At 38.1% G+C, this 24,058-nt stretch overlaps 1 protein-coding gene across 1 annotated transcript in view; it reads right to left on the reverse strand.

Annotated features, from left to right (window-relative positions):
- Positions 1-24,058, reverse strand: part of LOC114253226 (uncharacterized) — a 65,816-nt gene that overhangs the window by 11,718 nt on the left and 30,040 nt on the right. The window contains exons 23-37 of the mRNA XM_089734455.1: positions 23,855-23,962; positions 22,827-22,922; positions 22,665-22,753; positions 21,648-21,771; positions 20,303-20,497; positions 19,361-19,420; positions 18,929-19,157; positions 17,991-18,044; positions 15,061-15,212; positions 12,788-12,907; positions 11,452-11,667; positions 9,504-9,578; positions 7,944-8,136; positions 6,988-7,062; positions 339-638 (exon numbers count right to left, since the gene is read on the reverse strand). Coding sequence (XP_089590581.1) covers positions 339-638; positions 6,988-7,062; positions 7,944-8,136; positions 9,504-9,578; positions 11,452-11,667; positions 12,788-12,907; positions 15,061-15,212; positions 17,991-18,044; positions 18,929-19,157; positions 19,361-19,420; positions 20,303-20,497; positions 21,648-21,771; positions 22,665-22,753; positions 22,827-22,922; positions 23,855-23,962 — 2,086 coding nt within the window. The remainder of the gene's footprint in view (positions 1-338; positions 639-6,987; positions 7,063-7,943; positions 8,137-9,503; positions 9,579-11,451; positions 11,668-12,787; positions 12,908-15,060; positions 15,213-17,990; positions 18,045-18,928; positions 19,158-19,360; positions 19,421-20,302; positions 20,498-21,647; positions 21,772-22,664; positions 22,754-22,826; positions 22,923-23,854; positions 23,963-24,058) is intronic.

A 24,058-nucleotide genomic window follows, 5' to 3' on the forward strand; every position in this document is an offset into this window, starting at 1 on the left:
ACTCCAAAGGTGGCGCCATCCCAATAATTCATTAGCATCCCATTACTAAATCCGCGCGTGACCATCCTGCCCGCCTTGAAAGTTCGCAGGACTTTCAACAAATATATAAAGATACTAAGATAGGAAGCATAAAGCTTAAATAGCGGGAAGTTATTTGAAAAGAAACAAATTTTAATTAATAATAAGCCATCATGAATGTTTACGAGTAGAGTTGAAGCGGTTGATGACATGCGGTACTCTAATTTATTCTAGCGGTAGCGGATATAATTTTACAACTGGACGTTTAAGAAATCCAGATTTCGTTTTTACCAAAGCAACGCGTATAATGTTATCGGCACCTGGATACACCTCTTGTATAACGCCAAGTGGCCAGCGGAGCGGTGGAATGTCATCTTGATGAATAAGAACTACTGTCCCAACCTTCACGGGGTTATCTGATGTACACCACTTCTGTCTGACTTGCAACGTATGCAGGTACTCTAATCTCCATTTCCTCCAATAGGAATTAACCAAACTATCTAACAACGCTTTGCGATTAGTTAGACTCATCTGATTTGCGGACAATTCAGACGCGGGTAAATACTGCAAAGGAGTGGACATCAAAAAATGTGCGGGTGTGAGAATTTCGGGGTTGGGATCTGCGGATAAAAGACATAAAGGTCTGGAATTCATAAGACATTCTATTTGATTCAACACAGTCAACATCTCTTCGTAAGTGAGAATTTGTGCGCCTATTACTCTATTTAAATGAGTTTTAACGGATTTAATGTTTGATTCCCATAAACCTCCAAAATGTGGAGCCCGAGGCGGGATCATCTTCCAAATGATTCGGTATTTAGTTAATTCATCATTCCATGCGGATATAAAATTATTTGAAACTAGAAGTTTATACATTTCATCTAACTGAGCCTTTGCGCCAACAAAATTAGTGCCATTATCTGAATACATGAAAGAAACTGGACCTCGACGAGATATAAAACGTTTGAAAGCGGCAAGAAATGAGTCCGTTGACAAATCCGAGGCTAACTCAATATGTATAGCCTTTGTCGTTAAGCATACGAACAGGCAAATGTAAGCCTTTTGTGAATGATGACCACGTTTGCGTACAAGCGTTATCTTAAATGGGCCCGCGTAATCTACTCCCGTGTGACAGAAAGCTTTGGCCTCCATTACACGGCTTGACGGAAGGTCAGCCATCATGGGAGTTGGGTGTGAAGGTGATACTCGAAAACATGATTTACACATATGCACTCTTTTTCTTATAACGTTTCTAGCGGACAATATCCAAAAGCGTTGACGAATAATAGACATCAAAAGGTCCGGACCAGTGTGCAAGTTTGTATTATGAAAATAATCAACAATAATATTTATTATGTGATCGTGTTTTGGCAATAAAGCGGGGTGTTGCGTTTCAAACGGTAAATCAGAGTTCGAAAGTCTACCCTGAATACGCAAAATTCCATCTTCGTCAATAAATGGACTAAGTTTACGAATATTTTTCGAAGGTAAATCTAATTTTCTAATGCTGGCAATATCATGACCAAAATATTTAGCTTGAAGAGCTCGAATAATAGCTTTCTCAGCAGTATTTAAATCGAATGCGGTTACAAACTTGTTTCGCGGTAATTTTCTTATAAATCGAAGTACATAAACAACACAGCGAAGAAGTTTTGACCATGACGAAATTCTCAATCCAAGTTGATATATTGGGGAATCTTCGACAACAGTCAAAGCGGTAAGTGTTACAGATTTTTTCATTTCAGGTATGTCACTTCCAGATTTACAAGGTACAAAAGGTTCAATAGGCCATTGTGAAATAGGATAGCAGGCCCAAGAAGGACCCTGCCACCAAAGCGAGTTATTAATAATTTGTGACGGTAAAAGACCTCGTGACACACAATCGCTAGGATTTTCCTTACCATTAATATGAAAAAAGCGGTCAGGTGATAAATTCTCCTGAATTTGAGCGATGCGGTTTCCTACAAATATTGACCATCTATGCGGGGAAGATTTAATCCAAGAAAGAGCAATTGTAGAATCTGAGAAAGCGTATATAGCGGTGATAGGATGTAAAGAATTATAAGCGTTATAAATAAGTTTAACTAATTTTGACAAAACAAGAGCGGCACAAAGCTCAAGGCGAGCTAATGTAGTTATCTTAACCGGAGAAACCTTTGATTTTGAGCACAATAATCTTAAAGTAATATCTCCTGTGGGATCTGTAATGTGTAAATAAACAACGCAACCGTAAGCGTTCAAGCTTGCATCACAAAATGCAACAATATTTACTTCACAGTCTTTAAAAACTCCAATATGGCGCGGTATTGCGATAGTTGAAAGCAATGGAAGCTCTTTCACTAGTGAAGAGTAGCGGTAAATAATTGTATCTGGAGGTGTATCATCCCAGTCTATTTTAGAATTCCAGAGTTCCTTAATCAGCAATTTAGCGAACAGTATAACTGGAGCAACTAAACCAAGCACGTCGAACAAGCGTGCGACTAAAGATAATATTGTTCTTTTAGTGCACTTTTCATTAGTGTTTGAGCTCGTCATAAAAAATGAGTCATTAGCGGGAAGCCATGCAAGGCCTAAAACTTTCATGGTATTATTAGCATCATCAGAGAAGCTTACAGAAGAGCGGTGCGTTTCTGGAAGGCTATTAAGAAAGGCAGTGGAGTTACTTGCCCATTTTGTTAAATTAAAACCTCCTGATTTAAAGAGTGAAATTAGTTGTTTCGATAGTTTGATAGCTGAAATATCTTCGTGTAGGGATGTGACGAGATCATCCATATATAATTGAGACTCAGCTACACTAGCGGCTTCCGGATAACGATAACATTCTTCTGATGCTAATTGACGTATAGTACGCATTGCTAAATAAGGTGATGACTTTAAACCAAAGGGCAGACAGTTAAAAGCGAAAATGCGAAGTTTATCATTTTTAAAGCGGTACAATATTTTTAAATATTTATGGTGGTCTGTGGTCACCCTAATGCGTAAGTACATTTGTTCCACATCAGCGCACAGTGCCACAGGGAACAAACGAAAGCGTAGTAAAAGCAAAAATAAGTCTGCCTGTAAATTTGGACCAGTATGCATGACGTCATTAAGTGACAGTCCACTAGATGTTTTAGCACTAGCATCAAGAACTACACGTAGTTTAGTGGTAGTCTTGCTTGGGCGGATAACTGCATGGTGCGGTATATAATAACCGTTATCGGTTTCCTTAGCGGTGTCGTTAATTTCAGTTAAATAACCTTTACTAATGTAATCCTGTATAACGATATCGTAATCATCGCGGAGTGAGGGTAATTGAACAAACTTACGTTCGAGCGAAAGAAAACGGCGGTGAGCAACAGTATAAGACTTGCCAAGGTCAGCGGGATTTCTACTAAATGGTAACTCAACCGTATATCGGCCATCATTATCGCGGGTAATTGTAGAAATATATTTGTTTTCACACTCGGCTTCCTCAGGGCTAAGATGACGCTCATGAGGAATCTCCTCTAATTCCCAAAATTTATGTAAAAATGACTCAAGGTCTTTATGCGTTATAGATGAAAAAGTTTTATTTAAAGTGAATGCAGAATGAATTTTAGTATTTTCGAAAGCGGGTGGATTATCAATATAAACTGTACTAGATAGTCACAAAGAGGTATTATTATCATTTATAACAGAAAAATTATCATGTTGCGGTTTCATAATGCCGGTGTAACTCACTTCAGGTACGTCACCCATAAGAACATAACCGAAGGTTGTTTCTACGGCAGGTGGCGCTAGTGAGCCGGTATCTATACGATTACCTAAGTATATATATGGAAATAACTGAGCACCTAACACCATATCAATCACACCTGGAACGTTCCAATTTGAATCGGCAAGCGGTAAATTACGTATATGATTCATATTTGAGGAATTTATAAAATAAGCGGGTAATTTATCTGTAATACAGTCTACTACTAAAGCGTGAATATAATATTTATTAGGAGAAAATCTAGATTCAATATTTAAATAAACATATCCGTGAATCGGGCGAGCGGTTAATCCAATACCTCTAATATAAGAATTATTTAAAGGTATAATCGGTAATTTAAGTAATTTACAACAATTGACAGTTATTAAATTATTTTGGGAACCATTATCTATTAAAGATCTAACTATTTTACGTTCCCCTTTATTCGAGTGAGCGTATATTTGAGCGGTTGATAATAAAATATTACTATTCGATTTTATTTCCGAACTGTGAGTCAACGTGGTAGCGGTCGTATTATTTTGTTGTTGTATCGTTCTGTTAGAGTGTAAACAAGTATTCGAAGCGGCATCATGATGATCGTAACTCTGAACAACAGGTTGAGATTGAACCTGGGACCGACCGTAATCGGGCCGCGCGGCATCACTCGGAATTCCATGTACCTGCGACCGACTGACCTGCCTGTCCATATCAGCGTAGTCATTCGATGGACTGGGTACGCTTTTACTTTTTCGATTCGCCCGTTTATTACCAAAACACAACAAAGTATGATGATATTTCTTACAATTATTGCATGTTAACTTTGATTGACATGCTTTTAATGTATGCGATAAGCTTAAACAATTAATGCAACCCTTGTGCGATTTAATAAAATCATAACGTGCTTGCGGTGAAATCATATTTTTAAATTCATTACAACGATATAACTGCGTGTGGTGCGAGCTCGAGCAAAGATCGCACGTAGATAACGAAACCGGTTTGTTAACCCTTTCAGTGCGGACTGGGTCATTATAACTACTAGAAATAAACGATTTGTGATTTTTAGATTTCTCTATGTTACACTTCGGTGCAGAGCGTTCTAATATTTTTATCTGATCCTGTATGAATTTAATAAACATTTCAGTTGTGGGTATTTCAATACCACGAACCGATGCTTCAAACGAATGTAAAGTTTGAGGATCCAACCTTCTCAGTGAGCATTGTAATAAAATAAAATCAGTCAAATCAAGTAAATTTAATTGTTTTAAAGCGGCAATCGAAGATGAAATTTTTTCAATATACATATTTAAACTATTTGCGGTAGGTGAACAATTTTTTAAATCTAATATATTATTCAGATAATGACATCCTAAAGCTCGTTTATCCTGATATTTACTAATTAGATTCGACCAAATAATATTATAAGTTTCACCTGTGGGTATTATACCAGCGGTTAACTTTAATGCACTATGTGTTAATTTGCCCATTAAATACTGCACACGTTGCGCATCAGACAGTTGCGGGTTATCGTGAATGTTAGCTTTAAAAGCCTGGTAAAATGTTTCCCATCCTTCAAGAGAGCGTCCGTCAAAGGAAGGAAGTGAAATTGTTGGCAATGTTACATTTATGGCGGCGGTAGTTCTCATTACATTTGACGAATTACCAATTTTAATTTTGTTACGAGCGCGTCTTACGTAATTATATAACGTGTCAAAAGACGATAAAGCTGCGTATTCAGGCTCAACTTCGGGGTTTTGCTTTAAATTTAAATCATTGATATCATCCAAATTGCTTTCAAATCTAACACGCATGTCATCAATCGATTCTGATTCGGCAAGAAAAGTTTCAATTAATTCCGAATCAAACTCCGAAATATTTTTTGATTTATTATATAAATCATTAATTTGTGCAAATACTAAATTATTCTTCGCGATAAGTTTCTTTAGTTGTCTATTTTCCATAATGAAGTTATGAAATAACTGACTAAAAAATAACACTAAATGAACTACGTTAATAAATGTAATTAAATATGCGGTTACGAGTTATTACTAATAGCGATGAATGTAATTAACTTTTACATACAATACAATACTGTAACAAAATGGCGAATGGGGGTAATCATAAATTAATTCTAATTTTAATAAAAATTTAAGCTGGATCTAATCCAGGCTCGCAGGACCAAACTATGGGGTAGCAAGGGGGCGTGTAAATAGCCCTCATTAAAATTTAAGCTGGATCTAATCCAGGCTCGAAGGACCAAACTATGGGGTAGCAAGGGGGCGTGTAAATAGCCCTCCTGCGGCGGGAGCATATATAGCGGGGTTGTAGAAAGGCGTGTAAATAGCCGTCCTAAGCGGTATGTGACAAATGTTTGTCACTTATAATTAGCGGAGCGGTAAAACTATATAGCGGTAAACAAAAGCTAGTAATCAAACTAAAGATATAAATGAAATACACATAAGCGAGCGGGCGGGCGAATGATTACACGGAAGCAGCAATAAAATGGCAATAAATTAAAAGAACTTGCACTCACCTGTAGACCTTGCCAGTGACTGTGGTGCGGGCTTCGGCGATGGAAGCACGCGGGCGGCGGGAGGGGAGCGAAGCTCACGTAGCTTTTCGTAAGCACAAGCACTACATGCATGTGCCGCCATCTAGGCAGCTAGCGGTGAAGCGTTATCGATCGGGAGCTAACACCACGCTTTGGATTAAATTACGCTCGCGGTAATTAGTAACTGACAAACTCCAAAGGTGGCGCCATCCCAATAATTCATTAGCATCCCATTACTAAATCCGCGCGTGACCAATAGTTTTCATACATACATTCAATTGTCATTTCTAAATTTCATACACCTTATTTATCATACTTAAGTCTTTAATTAAATATAATTTTTGTAGTCTCAATATACCATTACGTAAACTTTATGATAGCGTCCGCTGCCATCCTGGCCATGGAATAAGTATTCACTCGAAGAAAGATACTTAGTAACATTCACAAAGTACCGTATATTGAATTAATTAGTAATATAAAGTTTTTAGCATTATCATACCAAATATCATACCAATGCCAATGATCAAATCAGAAAAGGTGCGTAAATATATATATATATATATAAAAATATAAATAATATATATTGTTCACTAATCCAAAGACGAGGAATAAAATCTCAAAGCGTTATCGTGGTATTTTTTGTATAAATATACATTTATATGGATACCCAAACCCAATATTTTATTTGGATACCCAAACCTCTTACCTACGTCGTACCGAATCGATTCACTTTTTGAATCAACAACGGATTCCTGTGACTGCAAACCATGATCAGTGTCATCTGAAAGAAAAGAAAAAAAAAGACTTGTTATGTCTAATTTTTTGTTAATAAAACCTTTTGTAGTGCGTGTTTGTAATTTGATTCCTACTAAGTTACAATATTAAGAAGGCATTGTTAAAATATTCCGATTTCTTCTACTTTTGAATTTACCGCCAGAAATCTATTTGGGAAGGTATTTAATGTGTTTAATTGATTTCATACAGCCAGTTATATGGAGTTAAATATACCTTCTTCTATTTTTTAGACTATCATATATTTCATTTTAAATTTAACCGCATATATCTACCAAATTACTAGTCTACTATAGCACTATGCGATGTTAAAGACGAAACCAGCGATATTAGGTGGCTTTTCATTGGATAGGTTGTAAATTCAAGATTGAGCAAAAAACTGTTGACGAATATACTCTGAGTGTTTTGTCCTAGAAATATTAGCTGTGCAACAAATATTCTCAATTGACATCCTTGTGATAATACATTGTAGGACTCCGCTTCCAAAAGTCAGGAAATAATACACAGACTGCAGCAGTTCACTTAATTCTGTATTGCTTTATTTGTAACTCCACTTATACAATCTTTAGGTATCTGCTCACTACTGAATACACTGCTTTCTGTCTCGTTTTTTCAGACTACCGCCTTTTTTATTATGTCACGTCCCCACTACTGTAATTGCTCCCACCAACAGTGTTGCTATTTGGCAATCCGAAAATTGCCTTAACATTAACAAATTTAATTATTTTACAACAAACCTTACAATATTTATATTGCTATTAGTATGCACAAATATTGCGTTTATAGTACGATTTTTTGTACTAGCTATGATAAAAACAAGTAAGAAAATCGACACACACTTCAGAAGATTGGACTAAGCGTTCTAAGCACCTGAAGAGCTATCATCCTGGGTGTCCATAGTAATAGGAAGAATATAATCTCGGGACCTCTCAAAGGCCTTGTTCAAAGGTTGTTGTATTTTCGGGTAGTATTTCACTAAATTGAAGAACGTGTGACTTGGTATCACCAACAAGTCTAAGCTGCGACTAGCATATATTGTTACCTCGGAACATGCCATTGGTTTCTAAAAATGCGTCGAAAATGTTATTTTATTTAATACTTTGCAGTATTATCTAAAATGAAATGGTAAGTATTATTATTATCTAAGATATTAAATAGCTCCAATTTGGATATAATGTTTAGTAAAATGTCTGATTACGTGTAGACTGTGTATTTCTATAAGTACTTTTTTGGTATAATAATCCCAGCACAATAAAAGTAACTATCTTGTGGAGCAACAAATAAATAGGCTTTTTTATTGCATAAATTGGTGGACGAGCTCACACAGCCCACCTACTTTTAAGTGGTTACCGGAACCCATAGACATCTACGACGTAAATATCGCCACCCACCTTGAGAAATGAGTTCTAAGGTCTCAGTTTTGACAGAACAACGGCTGCTCTACCGTTGAAACCGAAACGCATTACTGCTTCACGGCAGAAATAGGCAGGGTGGTGGTACCTACCCGTGCGGACTCACAAGAGGTCCTACGTTATTCCTTCACCGTGGAAGTCTCTCGTGAACATATTTTGTTAATTAAGTACGTAGTTACTGCATATACCTTTTTAATTACTTAAAAATAACTGGGATTGTAATATTAGGTCAGTAAATAGTTTGACTCAGGTTTTATTATTATGAATGGGAAATGAATGGGAATGAGGCGTTCGCTCCTGGCCTTTTCATTTTCATTTCTATTTTTCATTATGATAATTTTTTTAATTGTATTTTTTGACTTTTTTTTTCGTTTATTGTAAATATTTTTACTTATTAAAATTAAAAAGAAAATATTTGAGAAAAAACAAAGAAAATCCCGCTGAGTTTGTTTCGCCGGTTCTTCTCAGGACTGTGGCTCTTTTTGGAACCGGTGGTAGAGTTAACATTTTTATTTATACTAGTGGTCCCGCAGTAGTCTATAATTAATTGAAATTGTAAATTTGTACCCTATTATGATTGTATTTTATACTTCTATAATCACAAATTTCGCTAAGGCTATAACACTATAAAAAATATTAATAAAGACAAACAATATTTAATCTATTCTCAATTTGACCACAGACGTCAAGAACAAAAGTTTGACAATAAATAGTATGCATGCGTGTGTGCGTCAAATACATGGTATGTGTGTAATGTTTTCTTTATTGATTTAATGTATCTTTTATGCATTATTTAAAAAAAATATTAGTATTGTGCACTTCTTCTCTATATTCACTATAAGTTTGGAAAATTTCATACTCCTCCGTCCGCGCAATTTTCGTAAAAAGGGATACAAAGTTTTTGCTTCACGTATTAATATATAGATTTTGACATTCAACAAGTGTGTTATGCTGACATCCAAGTTGAAATAAATGGTTTTGAATTTGAATTTGAATTAGGAATTTGAACGTAACTTACTCCCGTAAAATTACCGAACATACCGCCTGGTCCCATACACGTTATCATTTCATTATATGACGTTAGTACATCAACCTACAACGAAATTCTTGTTATATATACCTAGTCAGGTCATAAATTCTGTCACATGTTTAATGTAAAATAATTGAAACAAGTTTATTCATTATGTAACCATTCATATACCAAAATGAACTTAACAAAACATAGATTCTTATGACACTAAAGTTTATTCAAAATGACCTCCGTGATTTTGAATACAGGCCTTCAATCTGCGCGGCCAGTCGTCTATCGCAGCACGAACGAGGTCCATGTCAATATCGGCGGCTGCCTTAATCAAGGATGTCTTGAGTGACTCCAAATTGGGATGAGGCTTTGAGCACGCCTTTTCCTCCAAGTGTTGCCATATCTTGTAATCTAACGGATTCAAATCTGGACTGGAGGAGGGCCAGTCTTCGTGCCGGATGAAGTCGATTTCACGCGCCGCCAGCCAGTCTTGTGTGCTCTTCGCTCTATGAGCTGGCGCCGAATCTTGTTGGAATACCCAGTGCCTGTTATTGAACATGGTATGAGAAACAGGTTCCACAAGGTTCGTCAGGACTGTATTTTGATACACAACTGCATTCGTTTTTACACCTTTCTCACAAAAATGTTCCTCTGTTAAGCCCCAATAAGAAACTCCCAACCATACCATGAGCGAGGATGGAAAATGACCTCGTCGGACACGCGGAATACGGTTGCTCGCTTCTTCACTACTGTGTGCGTACACCTTATCATTTTGTTTGTTGTAGCTCTCTTCTACGGTAAAAATTTTTTCATCCGAAAAAAGAATTTCCCGATATTTTTTTCCCGCGTACCGCTTCAACAAAGCGCGGCATCTCTTCAGTCTCAGGTCCATTAGACGAGCATTCAAACGATGTCCTGTTTTTCTTCGATATGCCCAAAGCCCTAAGTCTTCCTTTAACACCCTTTTCACTGTGGTTCTGCTTAACCCCATCTGAAGGGCCAACAGTTTCTGCTTACGTTTGGGATTTCTTTGAATTCGCGCCTTCACAGCTTTTATCACTGCTGGAGTCCTAACAGACCGAGGGCGACCACTTCTTGACCTGTCATCTACACTAGAATCTTCATTGTATCGTTTGATGGTACGATAAACGAATCTTTTGGTTATATTCAAATTTTTCAGTATGTCAAAAATTTGAATTGGCGCGTAACCGCAACGACGCAACGCAATAACTGCAACACGGTCTTCTTTAAGCGTCCACTCCATATTTAAAAATGAGTAAAATTCTAAAAGGTATACATTTTTAATTTCATGAACAATTCGAAATTCGAATTCAATAAACTTTTTTGTGGTCAGCATTCTAAAAGAAAAGTTTTTACTGTGTGACAATACTTATGACCTGACTAGTTATATGGTTTCCATAATTTATGCATTTTAAAAATCATTAAGTAACTATAGGTTTAATCAACGATTATCATTTGAAAATAATTAAAAGTTTAAAAAAACTAACAAAATACGCTTTTATAGAAAATCCAACTAAAAAATAGAAAATAAATTTTCTATAAAAGCGAATTTTGTTAGTTTTTTTTAAACTATTAGGTAATTATTTTTAATTTTTTAATTGAATTTCAATTTTTTCAATTAAATTGTTATTCAATTTTTTTTTTAATTTTGAATTGTCTTTCTTCCTTAATAAGTATACCAAATTTCGAGTTAATCCGACGTTTTGAAGAGGATCAATATCATGTTCAAAGATTCCGCTACAAACAAACATACATACATACGTCTGAAGCTAATAAAAGCGTATTTATAATCTTTGATACATTTTCATTTGGTTACGTAAAGTATGAACTTTGCTAATAATAATTTATTCAATCGATTTTAAGATGATTTATTGACGAATTAAACATGGTAACTAAAGTTGACAATACAATTTTGCAGTCTTACCTTCCCCCTATAAATGATAAAAATATAAGACTGTATATCCTTGCATTGGATCACCGTATCACCCTTCAAAAAATACATTTCGTGAACGTGTTGGGTGATAAGCCTGATGAAAGATCTTTCCACTTTCCCGAACAGTGGAACTTCTCGTAGAGCGCCTTCATACATAAAAACTAGGGTGTCTTCCATCAGGGATGAGTTCAGACGACGACAGATTTGCTGTAATCATACACATATCAAAAATGTTTTTAAAATTTACTGTCACTTTCATTTCTCATAAGCAAAATCGTAATTAAGAGATTGAAATAAAAAAAAAAAAAACAAAGCAAAAGAAACTGATTAACAGATTTGAATATCGAAATAAAACCGCGTAAACGATTAAAAAAAAAATTCGATTGTAATTAATAATGAACATAACGAAAAATATTCATTGAAGACTGCATACCGTAAATATTCTAATACGTTATCTACAGAATCCAATGTACGGATTTTAGACATTTGAATAACTAAAAAATTATCATACTGAATCTTCAAGAAAATTGTTACAATCAAAAAGATGTACCGTATGTATTTGAAGAAGAAATGTTAGAAGTTTAACTCTCGCTGAATTCAATTTCGAGGAATATGATTGAATATGATCGTCACGTCATTATCACTTTCGTTTCTAACTAGCGTACACCTGAGGCCGCATATAGAAATTGATCGAAAAATATAAGACGGTCGTTTGTTGCGACCACATAAATTGATAACACGTGTCTAGAATAGTAAGTTATCTGTGACATTTATCCAAACAAAAATGATTATAGACAATAGGGCGATGTTAAAATGTCTAAAAAAAACCCATGGCCGCGGGCCCAAGATGTTTGGGTCGGCGAGTATGAAGGGAAAAAAAAATAAAAAAAGAAGACCCGGAGAAGAGGGACATCCCGCCCCCGCTTGTTGGGGATGGACCCACCACTACAAATCACACCGATCATCATCATCCAACTATAAATCGAACCAATCATCACCGTCTTTTCGACTCATCACCTCATCACGTCACGAACCATCGCCTCAACCACATCACTTCATCGCCTCATAAAAATGCCCAGCAAGCACAATCATCACCCCTGCCTTGTTAGGCAGGGAGTCCAAGCCCGGGTAGAGGGGATTGGCCAGATCCGAACGATTTAATGTCTATCGAAAGTATCACAATCAGTGGAGAAAAAATCATAAAGAACCAAAGATATTTTTAGTTAAATTTAGAATGGATACATTTGGGATTCATTCGTCACGTCCAGCTACTATTGTTTGTATTTTAATTAATTTAAACCTATAACTGGAATACAAAAGAACTAACTTGCGGGTTACTTCCATTAGTCCTTTTCCACACATACTCGAAATACTTCAAGGTTTTCACCATCAATGTGGAATCAACGTTCGCTTGGTACAGGAAGTCGGCCAAATCCCTGATTTTTTCCTTAAAATACACCCGAGAATAGAACTTATTAAAACTAATATAATCGCTGTAGTGTTCTGAAGTCGTTATATTTTTAATGGACAAAGTTAGAGAATAACGCGTACCACATTATGGCGGTAAACATTAACTAGTTTTACAGTAGTTGGCGATACTGTCACGTAATTATAAAAACGTTTCCTAAAGATAGCAGTAATCAGAAAAGCCTTAGATTAACTTATACTAATACTAATACGAATACTAATAATATTATAAAGAGGAAAGATTTCTTTGTTTGTTTGTTTCGAATAGGCTCCGAAACTACTGGACTGATTTGAAAAATTCTTTTTCCATTAGAAGCCGACATTGTCCCTGATGAACATAGGCTACTTTTTTTTAATTTTTTTTTTATGTTATTTTTTTGGTTTCATGTGTGTTTTAATGTTTCCGAAGCAAAGCGAGGGCGGGTCGCTAGTTAACTTATAAAGTAAAAAGGATTCCTTGATCTTTGTATCTAAGTTAAGCTTCGCACAAACCTGAAGATTTTTTTTAAATTTTACTCCCAGTACAAATATTCTCAGTCATAATTAACTAAAACTTCAAAGAAAACACAATGGATTAATTAACGTTAGCTATATAAACCTTAGAAAATGTAATGGAAATAAATCCAATTCTTAAAAACGAACTTTTCCTTATACAGTTATACTCCTCTTGAAATCAAAACGCCGATAAATCCTAATTTAAATAATACAGTTGCTAAGTAAATCATAAATGCTTATCTTTCTTAATGACTCCATACTTATGAGACCGTAATATCGCGAGCACAACTTTGAGGTCAATACCCTACTAGCTCAACTTCTAAAAGACTCTACGCACCAACTGATTTTTAAATGGATTAGGTACATAGCGTTTTTTCAGTAAACAGCCGTAAAATATATGAAAGTTTTCATCGCGATCGTCTTCGTAATCTCCATAACTAAGAAATGGTACTTATTTATTCTGTATATAATATAATATAATCTATACTAATATTATAAAGAGGAAAGATTTGTTTGTTTCGAATAGGCTCCGAAACTACTGGACCGATTTGAAAAATTCTTTTTCCATTAGAAGCCGACATTGTCCCTGATGAACATAGGCTACTTTTTTTATTTATTTTTTTTTGTTTCATGTGTGTTTTAATGTTTCCGAAGCGAAGCGAGGGCGGGTCGCTAGTTCTGTATATTTGCACATTAAGCTCTGTCATAAAATAGCTGTTATGACTAATATCTAATGTGTAGCACGTTTGCATTGTCTCTACGTACCAATACTCTGTTTTCATTACTTGTTTTTATTGCCAGGAGAAGCTGATCGGTTTAATATCCGGCTCCGTATAAATAAGATTATCGCTGTGTATATTTTTTCCTTGAAAGCTCCGTGTATACGTTTGCATTCGATAATAAAACGGCTGTGTTGGTTTTTAATCACTTTTGTTCTATATGAGAGGTATTGATTCTTTTTCCAAATATACTATTTTATATTTCGTGTTTAATATTCCGATCATTTTTTTATTTTTTATTTCTTAGATGGGTGGACGAGCTCACAGCCCTGGTGTTAAGTGGTTACTGGAGCCCATAGACATCTACGACGTAAATGCGCCACCCACCTTGAGATATAAGTTTTAAGGTCTCAAGTATAGTTACAACGGCTGCCCCGCTCTTCAAACCGAAACGCATTACTGCTTCACGGCAGAAATAGGCAGGGTGGTGGTACCTACCCGCACGGACTCACAAGAGGTCCTTCCACCTGTAATTACGCAAATTACAATTTTGCGGGTTTGATTTTTATAACACGATGTTATTCCTTGACCGTGGAAGTCAATCGCGAACATTTGTTGAGCACGTATTTCGTTACAAAAATTGGTACCCGCCTGCGGGATTCTAACACCGGTGCATCGCTCAACACGAACGCACCGGACGTCCTATCCTTTAGGCCACGACGACCCCAAAGATATTGCGAATCAGAAGATATTGCGATTGATATATTTATGGAATTTATAGCTTCTGTTTCAGATCGTTGCTATTCAATTTTATATATGTATGTATATGCATATAAGTTACTTATACCTATATATAAGTTACTATGTTCACAAATATATGTTTTTCTCATTTTCTTAGGTTCTACAAATGTATACTAACAGTGTGTTCCAGTAAAGCATGGGCGGCCGCAGAACCAGTTGAAGATACGTAACCAAACATGAAAGCAAAGTACAGGAAACCAGCTATTTGTAGACCCATCATCAGCCATACGTTAACACTGTGCCCAATACTGACTGGGGTGCAACCTAATCCTTTAAAACAAACAATGATAATATAAAACATTCTGAAATCAATACTTATTAAATTATTTTACCGTTATCTATATATTAATACGTGAAGCAAAAACTTTGTACCCCTTGTTACGAAAATTGCCTGGACGGAGGAGCATAAAATTTCCCACACTTATAGAAAATATAGAGAAGCAGTGTACAATGCTAATATTTTTTTTAAATAATGCATAAATGATGCATTAAATCAATAAAGAAAGCATTCATTACACACACTACCGTGTATTTGACACACACACACGCGTGTATACTATTTTTTTATTGTCAAACTGTGGTCAAATTGAGAATAGATTAATTTGGGTTTGTCTTTATTAATATTTTTGTCTAAAGTGTAATCTTGGCGAAATCTGTGATTATAAAAGTTTAATAATAGTATTTGACAGTAGAATCTTAATAGTGTACAAAGCTATAATTTCAATTAATTATAGTCGAATTTCGACTACCGGGGGTTTTTTTTTTTTTTTTTGATCAGGAGGAAATCGCCGGACTTCCGCCCTTTTCTGGGGATACTGGGCGGGGTATGTCAGAGTCGAACTGACTAAAACCTCCTGTCGCGCAACAACCAACGTCCAAACCTCGCATGAGACAGAACTCATGACAAGGCAAAGGGGGGAAAGTGAAGCGTTTAGTGCGGAGCACATCTCTCCCATCACCCTCCCCCTCGGGACGCCGGACTGGCGGTCGTCGGCGCCACGACCACCAGCCCTCTCGGTCGGCAGACTGTCCGAAGCCCGCCTAGATGGCGCCGGTTAGAGTGGGTTACCCTACGGAATACCCCGCTGGGCCAGAACCAGCGTGGGTCGAGGATAGCCGGCCTTCCATCACCCGGATGCTCTTGCGTAAAACGCGTGCAGAGCAGCTTGCACGTCGTCTTCTTAGGCCCCCTCGCCGGTCCCCAGACCGACATGTGAGGGGGACCCGAAACACTTAGAGGGCCAGGGCTTGGGCGAGATCCGCCTCCCTGGCCCCCGCTCGACGGCGGCGGGATTGTGCGTCTCTCACGCGCCCCGCCGCCTCCTTCTGCGAGATGGTGCACTCGCAGAAGTCGAGCATCGCCTTCCACGACTCGTCGTCGCCGAGCATCGATGCCACAACACTCGGCAACGACAAGTCGGTTCCTATTTTTGCGACGAGGACACGGCGCCACCCCTCCCATGCGGGGCAGGCGACGAGCGTATGCTCTGCCGTGTCCAAGTCGCAACCACAATGGTGGCACTCTGCCGTCGGCTCGGCTGTGATCCGGTGCAGGAACTCACCGAAACAACCATGCCCAGTGAGCACCTGCGTGAGCCGGAAAGTGAGGCGTCCTCTGTCACGATTCACCCAATCCACAAGGACCGGGCGAATCGCCTCGACGGTCCTACGACCAGCCGAAGGATCAGCCAGCCGTCTGGACCATGACTCCAGCACGGACCGCCGAGATTGGCCCCTCCGCGCTCTGACCACACTGGGGCTGGGACGCGCCACGCCCCGGGCACGAAGGTCAGCCCGCCACTTATAGTCAGCGGCGAGCGCCTCCGCTTCCAGAACCCAAGGCGGCGTCCCAGCCAGTACACACGCCGCCTCAAAGGAGATGGTGCGATAACCACGGATGACCCTGACCGCGATGGTGCGTTGCGGCCGTTGCAGCAGCTTCGCCACCCCCACGGCCAGGGACTGGCCCCACACGGGCGCCCCGTATAGGGCCATTGATCGCACCGACTACCGGGGGTAGTGATCCCGCGGTAGTCGAAATTAATTGTTATTGTGTATTTGAGATCATTGTCTTGCATAAAAGTTATTTTTTTATTGCTTAGATGATTAGACGAGCTCACAGCCCACCTGGTGTTAAGTGGTTACTAGAGCCCATAGACATCTGCAAGGTAAATGCCGCCACCCACCTTGAGATATGCGTTCTAAGGTCTCAGTATAGTTACAACGGCTGCCCCGCCTTTCAAACCGAAACGCATTACTGCTTCACGGCAGAAATAGGCAGGGCGGTGATACCTACCCGTGTGGACTCACAAGAGTTCCTACCACCAGTAATTACGCAATTTATAATTGACTTCAAGGGTGAAGGAATAACATCGGGTAATAAAAATCAAACCCACACAAAAGTATATATTAATAATGCTAAAACTTTTATTAAATATCGTTCATAAATATATCATTTTTAACTAATTCTTAAACTACTGGCACGAATAAATAATGAAAGGAAGATATTGATACATGACCGTAGATGACAAAAATTATAGCAAAAAAAAAATTTTTTTTTTTGCTTACGATCTCCCAGCCAATCTGGTGTTAAGTGGTTACTGGATCTCATAGACATCTACAACGTAAATGCCGCCACTCACTTTGAGATATAAGTTCTATGATCTCATTATAATTACAACGGCTGCCCCACCCTTCAAACCGAAAATGCATTACTGCTTCACGGCCGAAATAGGCAGGGCGGTGGTTGGTACCTAACCGCGGACTCACAAGAGATACTACCACCAGTAAAAATAATAGTTTACCAGTAAATATAACAGTTTACGACGAGACGCATTCAAAAGTAATTAAATGGCGTTAAAGCTCCTGTGAAAAAAAGTAAGACGTCTAAACTTCACCGGTAAAAAAATCATTTTAGTCCGAAAGTTAAGTTTCGCATAAAATTTTGCGCATGCTCCGAAAGTCGTTGAACAAAAGTCGTTACTATTAATGCGCAGGCAGAAAATTTTACGAAAATAAAGAATTTTGTATGAATGTATAGTTAGTTACCGACAAAAATTTCGAAGACCCAATAAAACACGTTGCTGTATTCCGATAAAGCATCTGAAAAGTTGAATACTATCACTTTTGATTTTGAATTTTTGCAAATTTACTATTTCGCATCCTACACGTCACCATCTACGTAGCCGAGACGTGAGCACTTACGGCATGGCTTCTTCTTCTTCTTATCAGCCCACAGACGTGCACTGCTGGACATAGGCCTCCCCCAAGCCTCGCCAGACCGATCCTGCGCTGCCTGCATCCAGCGGATCCCCGCGAATCTCGATATATCGTCGGTCCATCTTGTGGGAGGCCTATCCACGCTTCGTCTTCCGGTACGCGGTCGCCACTCAAGAACTTTCTGGCTTCAACGGCATGGCTGGACTGCTTAAAATCGGTCAACAGACTATAGAATGAGCTAATTTCAATGTTTCTCTAAAGAATCGTAAGCCAAGTTACCGATATAGCCCAAAACAGAAGCAAACTCAAGTGGCAATGGGCCTCTGGAGACAGACACAGAACCAATAACCGTTGGGTAGAAGAGTTCTGGGGTGGAGACCACGGGCCAGAAAACGAAGTAGACGCCCAGTAGCAGTGGAGTAACGATATACATAGAATAGCGTGATAGATAGAGAGGAGAGGCCTCGAGTCGTCGCGTGGCGTGACTTGAGAGAAGCCTGTGTCTGATAGTGGACTAAAATAGACTGTTTAATGATGATGATGATGATGAAGTTATTTTGAAGAGCAGAGGATTTGAAAATAAAAAAATATTAATTCGTGGCCGACTCAATGTCGATTACAAATTTTACATAACTCCAATGTAATACGAACAAAATTAAAGGTCTAAAAATAGTTGTGATTATTTACCTCTACGACCAGACAACATTTTTGCTAATTTGTGAAGTAGGTTAGTTTTATTTCTAAATTAAAATATAAACTAAACGTACATTTTGATTCTGTTTTCAAATTCACGATAGACATGACCTTGGTACAATTTACCATGATTTTATTTGTACCCGCAGGCAGGTAAGGCACACAGGAGTACTTAAAGATTAGGGCGGCTACAAAATTCACCAATGTCACCGCGATTGGCAAGAATTTCAAAAGAACAACAACAGGATTCACTTGCATTAGATCAGATTCCCAATACGAGAATGCGCTGGTTAATCTTGTTACCTGAAATTGTTATTTGAAAGTTTGAAAAAGGAATGGTTGTCTTTAGTCTTTATAAACATGTAGATAACACAAATTTTGACAAAACAATTTCTTGACAAACAATTGGGCAAGATTAATCAATCCTCTGTTTCAATAATATATTTTTGAAGTAGTTTTTTTTATTGTATTACGTTCAAAAAATGTCAATAAATATTATAACTAACCAGCAATATCCTATTGATTCTATAAATATCCAAATCATTGGTGTCAGTAATGATTTTGACCTGTAAATTGGTTTTGGTATATTTAATATAAAATTAAATATAAATTTAAACAAACACATGTAAGGCGCTATACCTACATTATCTTTAATGTAATTTCCTATAAATTTCCAATTATTACCTTAAGAGTTAGCGCACTAACAGGTTAGATATCCGGTGAGATCATATGGGTATGCTTTCGTTCAATCCCAGTGTAGTAGTGCCAAGTAGTTAAGTACATATTTTTTTCTATATAATTGAGACTCCGACGTCATATTTCAAGGTTGTTGAGTGGCGTTCACATTGTGATGTCTATAGGCTTCGATAACTACTTAACAACAGACGGGCCGTGAGCTTCTTCACCCTTCTTTGTAATAAACAAAAGTATGGAGGGTGATTCTTTTAAAAGTTTTGCACTACTGTCCATGATTATTTCTACTATGAAGAGCCAAACATATTTTTTTGTATGTAGTCGCTTAACATCAGATCGACAATTTTTTTTCCAATAAAACGCATTCTTAGAACTTATTCCCAGGAATGCAATCAAATCCACTACGTGTCGTGATATGAACGCACTATGTCATTGTCTTGAAAAAATAATAATTTAAGATTATGACATACATTACTGGTGGTAGGACCTCTTGTGAGTCCGCACGGGTAGGTACCACCGCCCCGCCTATTTCTGCCGTGAAGCAGTAATGCGTTTCGGTTTGAAGGGTGGGGAAGCCGTTGTGACTATACTGACACCTTAGAACTATATCTCAAGGTGTGTGGCGCATTTACGTTGTAGATGTCTATGGGCTCCAGTAACCACTTAACATCAGGTGGGCTGTGAGCTCGTCCACACATCTAAGCAATAAAAAAAAATAAAAAATACCTTGAATGTATACTTTATTAAGGACTTACCAGATATTCAAATGGAAAAATGCTAAGTAAATCCCATAGAAATGCGCCTTTTAAGTATTTCCGAACTGTATATAAAGGATGGGTAACAAGTAAAGACCGTTCATTGTAATACGCGACGTATGCCATTACTATCACGTCTAGATATAACACTATATCTGTGTAGTAGAAGCATTGATGATGTTGGTAATGCTTCACCTGAAAGGTACCACTTCACTTAAATCCTTTCTTTCGTCTAAATGCCTTTCTACCATTCACTCCTTTCAAAATGTTGGTTGCATTAATAATCACCATTGTGAATACTCCCTATTATACTATTTAACTTGTACCATAATCTAGCTAATCTAGTCTAACTATTTTAGGTTACATTTTCAATTATTTCTTACATAAATAGTTGAAAATATGGCACGCTCGAGTACTCCACGATAGAAATAAGCAGTATAGTGGTACAACTCGTACATGCTCATAATATGTTATATCACCAAGCACTAGAAATTAAATGTCACCCATCTGCAACTGGATGAATGCCTTTCGGCAATTCCATTTTTTTGGAACCTATGGGTCTGCGGAGGGACTTCGGTTCCCTCTGTATTTTGTACCGTATGTTCCATGGGGAGTGCTCTGAGGAATTATTCGAGATGATACCGGCATCTCGTTTTTACCACCGCACCGCCCGCCACCGGAGTAGAGTTCATCCATACTACCTGGAGCCACTGCGGTCATCCACAGTGCGCTTCCAGAGATCTTTTTTGCCACGCACCATCCGGTTATGGAATGAGCTCCCCTCCACGGTGTTTCCCGAGCGCTATGACATGTCCTTCTTCAAACGAGGCTTATGGAGAGTATTAAGCGGTAGGCAGCGGCTTGGCTCTGCCCCTGGCATTGCTGAAGTCCATGGGCGACGGTAACCACTCACCATCAGGTGGGCCGTATCCTCGTCTGCCTACAAGGGCAAAAAAAAAATCCAGATGCTAACCTGGCATGGATGCTTCTAGAGCTAATCGTCCCGAATTGGGGCCAAGAATACAAAAATGTGGATGCGACGAGGAATCGGCACAATCGAAGTCCTAAGTGTAATATTGAGTACAAAGGTCTACTGGGTACAAACGACTCAAGACATAGTATCAACTCCAATGAAGCGCACACTGACTCGTCTAGTTTTAAATGCAACGCATTGCAGCCTAAATGGCAGATGTTTTAACCAACTCGTGTGGTTATAATCACCGCCGACAATTATTCCCTAAATGTAAAATCTGAATAAAATGGCAGTTGTGTCACAACAATGGTAATATTCTCATAACATTGTCATTATCGAAAGTAGAACTCTATATTAAACTAAAATACTCACAGCTATGCTATAAGGAATGGCGATAATATAAATTACGGCGGAACAAAATCTTATTGTGCACCAGAATTTTAGAAATATGCCGTGGGGAGTAATGCAAATTGGTAGAAATATGTATCTCAAATGTCTGTAATAGAAATCATTAAATAATAAATTACGTGCGTAAATTAAATTCTTATTTTAAAAAGTATGAACAGAAATTAAATTATTTGAACAGCTGTCACAACTAAATTCTTAAAAAATATATTATTATATTATATTGATGTCAAATGTATATTTTTTCATTCGGCAGTAATCACACTGCGGTTGCTTATGGGTCCCCGGTCACCGTCCTCGTCGAACCCGTCGCTTGCGACGAAGGGCTCGACGAGCGAATTAACCCAAAGACCACTGAGTTTCTCGCCGGATCTTCTCAGTGGGTCGCGTTTCTGATCCAGTGGTAGATTCTACGAAGCACTGCTCAAGGCTATCAGCATAAGTAGGAAAAATATATATTTATGGGCCATCTAATTCGACAGTTACTAAATTAAATAAAACAGTAGAGAAAACGGAGAAGTAACGGCTTTATCGTTTCCTATTTATTGATAAAAATTTTCTTTTTCCTTTGAAAAAAAAACAAGCCGTAAAAGAACAAGTACGTTTTGAAGTTTAATCATCCAGCCATACTATATCAAGTTTCAAGCGAATAGGACAAACCGTGTACGACTATAAATCTTTTTTTCCCTCACCTATTCGCTGGTAGCCAAAGGAGCTATTCCAGCTACGCCCGGTTGGGTAGGTGAACTCACGGACCCAACCTGAGAGAATTTGCTAACACTAGCCCTAGAGTAGTGCTTGGTAGAATCTACCAACGGATCGGATACGCGACCCACTGAGAAGATCGGGCGGGAAAATCAGTGGTCTAATTTTGTACATTTGTAAAACCCGCTCTAGGAAAACCTAAGTGAATGACCCTGTAGCTTTGATGGAATAATTTGAATTTCACAACTTGTAAGAAGCGGTTTTAGTATTACGGCTTACCTCATCACTCCTAACTTCTTGAAGATCTCCAAATAGTGAGCTCTCGTGTCCGGTTCGTTCAAAACCACAAAACTTTCCTTTATCTCTCTCTAAAACAACACGAGTTTTGGAACAAGTCGGCCGTGCCCACTAAACATTAATTTAAGCCTATTATATACTTACCGCTATCCTGTTAATTTTGACATCCAGACGTCCAATCAAAGGTTTGGCTTCCTCAAAACATTTTGCTTTCGATAACAAATCGACATCTTCTTGAAGCTAAACAAAGATCGTTCTCAAAGTTAGAATTAAATTGATGAAATGTTATTGTATTATTAATATTACTAAATCAAAATTATTAACACAATACAATTGACAAAAGGCGTTGACTATAAAAAATATATCGAATAATACAGATAGAAGAAACCGTTGCGTAACGGATAAGACCCCAGATGTATTCGTATTGAGACACCTACCATACATCAAACTATGAAGGCAGGTCCCAATTTCTAAATAAATACGTACTCACTTTCAGGACCAAAGAATAGCGTATCACAATCAAAAGTCAAACCCCCAATAGGGACTTACTTGAGCGCGCGCCGATTAATACGACCCTGCCTATTCCTGCCGAGCCTGCCTGTCTTTGACAGCCACAATACAATGGCGTTGAGTTGAGCGTTGTCAAGGTTAGTGACGACACTCACAGTCTTTGGGTCCCCCGGTAACCGTAAACCAGTGAATAAAACCCCTTATCGCAATTCAAAATACAATATTTTCAAGATAACTTCGCATAAATACAAGTTTCGAACAAAAACATTCGGACCGTCGATCTACCGAGCAAGATCAGTGGAAGATCTCTTTGTCGTTATCTCCCCAAAGTCCCAAACTAGTGGCCCGAGCGTCATATTTACACGAAACCATTCGATCTGGAGTCAATACGCTACCATTTCGCCACACAACTATCCTCCTAAATGTATCTAATAAATGAATCCGCGACACATACCTCATTAATAACTTTGCGAACTTTAATTAGATCACGTAAGTATCAGTAAGCCAAACGACTAAGTTAAGTTTTATTACAGCAATCAGATACGAGTTAAAATTAATAGGATAACCGCGTAGGTACTATTATTACAGATGCTGAAAAGTTTTTAAGTTGGAACGTTCGCTTCGTCTATTGTGTTGGGGCTGGTATTAAATGCATGAATCACCGTGATAATGGGGTAACTAATATCCGGAAACGTGCCCAGGCACTGCACGAGCGCGGTGTATTCAACGTGGAGTAATATGCAGTTTGTCGACGTCAGAACCGTGTGTACCTGTTAAATTGCACATATTACATTCGTTTCAGATTTACGATCAAACGGATGGCGATTTTTGGGTTGTGACTATCAATGGAATTGGATAATCACATA

This window comes from Bombyx mandarina, chromosome 17 (assembly GCF_030267445.1).
Source record: "Bombyx mandarina strain Sakado chromosome 17, ASM3026744v2".
Lineage (NCBI taxonomy): Eukaryota > Metazoa > Arthropoda > Insecta > Lepidoptera > Bombycidae > Bombyx > Bombyx mandarina.